At 40.9% G+C, this 4,898-nt stretch overlaps 1 protein-coding gene across 1 annotated transcript; it reads right to left on the bottom strand.

The window, feature by feature from the left end:
* Positions 1-2,510: 2,510 nt before the first annotated feature.
* On the bottom strand, positions 2,511-4,691 carry LOC138879171 (uncharacterized). Its single transcript, XM_070158764.1, has 3 exons — positions 4,128-4,691; positions 2,977-3,573; positions 2,511-2,579 (listed from the first exon to the last, which is right to left on the bottom strand). Exons 1-3 carry the CDS (start codon positions 4,689-4,691, stop codon positions 2,511-2,513), a joined length of 1,230 nt encoding a protein of 409 aa, XP_070014865.1.
* Between the last annotated feature and the right edge of the window lie 207 nt (positions 4,692-4,898).

Here is a 4,898-nt window from a genome sequence, read left to right as displayed (position 1 = left end):
CTCTTGATGAAATCTTTTGGATTCATTTTCCTCTTTTTCCATGTCTTGACACTTCTCTTACTTTTTAATAATGAGGATTCAAAATTCTCTTGCTGTAGTGACCTGATGATGGGTGATTTTGAGGAAGATTTTAGGAGTTTGGAATGAGCAGAAGACATATGAGTGAGTTTGCATGGGAGTGAATCAGGTTCATCAGAAGGCTTTTCTGAAAATATCGTATGAGCCAAGGACTCGAGGAGTGCTGTGTTTCTTACATCTCCTAGGAGTGTTAGGTCTTCACCTTGATACTCTTAGGAGAGATAAGCTTCTTCATCCATCAGACTCTTTGCAGATATAGCCATGCTATGCGCTGCTTCCTTTTCAGGTGACTCCTTAAGAGTCACTGAGTCTAACATGGAGGTATTAAGGTACTGGTCAGAATCGTCCTTAGGGGCTTCTGATACTCGAGGAGTGAGACCTGCTGTGTGGTCTTTGATGAGATCATAAGATTGATTGGACATAGGATTCTCCAAATAGTGGTAAACAGGGTTTATCAGAAATGGAAAGACTGTAGGGGTGGAGGAGGACCTAGAAGTGTGTAAGGTGGTAGAAGGCGTGAAATAGTGAAGCTCTGGGAATGATTTCAAAGGTGATGAAGAAATGGGAACAGTGTTAATGACGGGGGAATGAGAAGATTTTTCAATTGCCATTGGATGAGCACTTAGTATATGAGTTGAAAGAGGAATGAGTAGATAGGGAGAGGATCCTAGCTATGCACAAGGGATGAAGGTTCATAACTTGCCATGAGAAAGAGGGGAAGTTTCTTATTGGGATAAGAACTAATGATGAGCGGGGATCGAAACAGGTTCTGAAACGTCTGAAAACGGCGGTAGATTTGTGGGGAAGTGTTATCGTGTAGAGGGGATGAAGGATTTGATTGACAACACATGGCACTTAGACATTGAAAAGTTGAATGACATGGCAGCTGAATTACAAAGTATTTATATGCCCTTTTTTGTTTGTAAAGGGCATGCAAAAATTAAGCACATTCCTACTAGCCTCAGATACGAGAACCTGATGCCAGAGCAATCTTTTGAACAAGATTTTAGCAGCTCCCCTCTTTGCAGTTCATAACTATACCTTTGGCTTCTATGATCGTCATGCATGTTTACCTATAGCAGTATTGATGTGAGTTAGGCCTGGTCAGAAAACACTTTAGCTATCTTTACCTGAAGGTGTCTTACACAGCCAACAGATGGAGAATCAGGTTCTTCATTAAATTTTTGTGACCCCGTCTTTGCCTTGATTTATACGAAATATTCTCTACTTGAGGCTTTGATGTAGATATCTGGAGTTTGATCTTCTGTTATGCAATCCTTTCCACTGATCAATCCCTTCTTCATATTTACCCTCAGAAGAGGATCTCGCCCTTAAATGTGTTTGCAATTTCTCTTCAAATGTTGATGAGGTCATTTCATCTTGCTTCCTTGTCTTTCAGAAGATAATGCATGAATCATGACAAGTGCACTTTGGTTTCCCAACTTGAGATAGAGGTTGGTTGGGAAAAAACATATGGAGGTCAGTTTGATTTCCTCACACTTTTTGTTCTGCTACTTGTGTAGTGCCATGAGTTGCATCTTTTCTTCTTCCTTCAGCTTCAGTTGTGGCAAATGACGTACAAGGTTCTTTGTGAGACATGGAAGATGATGTTGCGTTGTCTCTCACCAGTCTTCTTTCATTTTGCTCACTCTATCACCCTCATGATTTGAAGCCCTATGAGCATTTCTTGCCATTTTGTGCTTCCTTGTTGAAGACCATGTGGCCTTGTTTTGTGGATTGTTCTATAGAAGAAGTCCTTAGCTCGTCCTTTTGCATTGAGCTCCCCAAGCTGACCCTTTCTGTTGTCAAGCACAAGGCATTTTCTTCCAATTTTCGCAATTCCTGGTGAGTTTTGATTTAGGAGGCACCTGGTCCGACACTTGTTCTCCAAGTGGAGAGTAATGTTCATTCCTTTTCCCAGAGTTTCTTGGCGATTCCCTAGACGATGAGCACAGTTCATGCAGCAATTTCTAGATCTATTATTTCTTTCTGCTATGCCATTTTGGTTATGCAATCCCTGGAGTTTGAGAAATTGTGCAAAATCCCTTTTTCTCCTCCTCCATCAATTTTGTGAGCTCATGTCCAGGTCACGCTTGAGTTTGGCAGATCACGGACCAGGTCCGACTGAGTTAGTTTCTTCGGAGGTGAGAAATTTGCATATACTGCCCCTTCATCCCATAGTTGTGATTTCGCTCATCTCATTCTCCAATTGACGATTAGCAGAAGTGACTGTTCTTGCTTCCTTTGGTCATTGATACTACTTGGCTAGTTATCATATTGATGACAGTACCTTTTAGGTCATTCACATAGTGCTTGTCTCTACTCAAATGCCAAGAAGAACCTTTTCTGCCTTTTCATTCACTGAGAATGTACCCTTTATTTTCTTTTCAAGGATACATTCCCTTCCTGCATGGCTTTCAGTGAGAAGAAATTCATGATGCTGCTTGCTTTAAGCATCCACTGTCCATAGTCCATCGTAGTCTACTTCCTCTCACTACTCCCTGCACATACACATCAGGGGTTAGGTTTAGGAACCCAAACTAGTTTGGGTCCCTTGTTACTGTAAAAAGGATAAATAAGGGTTTTCTTGGTCCACGCAGGCAGCATCCGCTTTTTGTGAGTGGTACTTGGTCCTTTACTAGTAGTCACTCTATCAGTAAATATTTGTTTTTCTAAGCAGACTGAACCCTGGCCTGGCAATTTTCTTTAAAATGGCCATTGATTTTGCGTACATAGCTAGTTATTAGGTACAGTGACATACTTGTTGTGTGGGTTGTAGAGAGTTTTCTCCCTCTGGAACCCAATGCCCTGCTTGTTCCCACTATTATTGAGATACATGGCAGTGACTGCATCTGAGGACTAGGTCCATTTCAAGGATTTTTCAAGATCATTTCTTACTTTTTCCAACTCAGCTTGGAGTTGCTGATTTCTCTCGAGTTCATTGCAAAAACTGGTTTTTACAACCGTTAACTCCTTTTCAAGCAAGATTTGCGACTTACTGGCTACTTCCTTCCCTTTCCCAAGAGTTACATTCCTATGTTCTCTATTGAGTCCCTCAATGGTTTCCTCTAGATCAGCGCATATTACTAGAAGGTCATCTCTTTCCTCCTCAGTGGAGGCAATTTTTTCTTCTAAGGAGTGTTTCTCATTGTTAAGACCTTCTATTATTTCTTTTAGATCAACGACTACTACCATCAGGTCATCTCTCTCATTCTCCACACTGGTTATTTTTTTGTTTAGGGCCTCCTTCTCTAGTTCAAGATTAGCTATGGTTTCATTTAAGTCCACTAAACAGACCACTAGATCATCTCTAGATTGTTTGGCCTCCCCTAGTTCTACAATCAAGATATCCTTATCATTTACAAGACTATAATAAGCGTCAATTAGGACATTTGATAAAGACCTTAGTTTCTTAGAGGAATGGGATTTCAGATTTCTCTGAACATCCCTGAAGTTTACCTCATCGTCTCCATCTTCTTCATCATCATCATCTGACTAAGCCATCAGCGTGAACAGTGAATCGTACTTTGTTGCTTCAGTTTCTATTGCCATCATAGAACTATTTTCTGCATCTGATTCTCTTTCAGATTCAATTGAGGAGTCTCCCCAAACAGCAAGAGTCTGCTTAACGATACTGTCTGCAACACTTTTTCGATTAAATCTTTTCTCTGGAACTAGGTTCCTTTTTCCAGCTTTGTCGGATTTTGATTGTACTGCTCTTGTTTCGCGAGTGGGCAGTCTTTAATGAAATGCCCTGACTTTCCACATCCGTGACAGAGATCGTTGTTCCTTGTTTTACTTGAACTGCCCCACTTTGGTATGCCACCATTTCTTCGAACCATTTTTTGAAATCTCTTCGTAAGATAGGCCATGTCACTATCTTCATCACTTGAGTCACTCCTTTCAGCCTTAAGCACCAGGTTCTTTTCCTTCTAGGGCTCTCTTCTTTCACTGTCTTTCTTTCTTTTCATCTCGTATGTTTTCAGATTACCAATCAACTTATCCATGGTCAGAGTCCGTAGATCTTTGGATTTTGTGATGGCATTTACCTTACTTTCCCAAGACCCAGGTAGAACACCGAGAATTTTACTTACAAGCTTTTTTATGGGAATGACATCTCCAAGTGAGTGAAGCTCATTTATGATGGAGGTGAATCTGGTGTGCATATCTTGTATGGACTCATCATCCTTCATCCTGAAGAGCTCGTATTCAGTGGTGAGCATGTCGATCTTAGATTGTTTGACTTGAGTGGTTCCTTCGTGTGTAGTTTGTAAGGCTTCCCATATCTCCTTGGCAGTATCACAAGCTAATACTCTGGTGTATTCATCAAGTCCTATGCCACACATCAAGATTTTTTTGGCACAATAGTTCTTTTCTACATCTTTTCTATTAGTGTCATTGTACTCTCTTCTCCCTTTGGGCAACAATGGTCCTGTTTCTTCAAGTTTCTTCATGGGAACATATGGACCATCACATATGATATCCCACAATTCTGAATCTTCAGCCATTATGAAATCATGCATCTGAGTCTTCCACCAGCCGTAGTATTGACCATTGAATCTGGGAGGTCTATAGGTTGATTGTCCTTCTTCAAAGCTTGGTGGAACAACCATTTAGGATCCTTCCTAGGTGTTAGCTTGATAGGAGGAACCTGCTCTAATACCAATTGATAGCTTATATGAGTACACCAAACTATAGAGTACCTGGTCCCGTATGAGACCGATACGTAGAATGTTGTAAAGGCTGAAAGTAAAGAAGGCAAGAGATTTTTCTACGTGGAAACATCCCACACAAGGGGATCAAAAAACTACGACCTACTC

The sequence above is a fragment of the Nicotiana sylvestris genome, chromosome 10 (genome assembly GCF_000393655.2).
Source record: "Nicotiana sylvestris chromosome 10, ASM39365v2, whole genome shotgun sequence".
Lineage (NCBI taxonomy): Eukaryota > Viridiplantae > Streptophyta > Magnoliopsida > Solanales > Solanaceae > Nicotiana > Nicotiana sylvestris.
This window is presented reverse-complemented; position numbering and strand designations above follow the sequence as displayed.

Coding starts and splice junctions, on each gene's coding strand:
- LOC138879171 (XM_070158764.1), bottom strand. CDS start 4,691: ATGGTTGTTCCACCAAGCTTTGAAGAAGGACAATCAACCTATAGACCT. Junction 3,574..4,127: donor CTGGGTCTTGGGAAAGTAAG/GTAAATGCCATC, acceptor CTGATGGCTTAG/TCAGATGATGATGATGAAGA. Junction 2,580..2,976: donor TCCAAGCTGAGTTGGAAAAA/GTAAGAAATGAT, acceptor GTGTATGTGCAG/GGAGTAGTGAGAGGAAGTAG.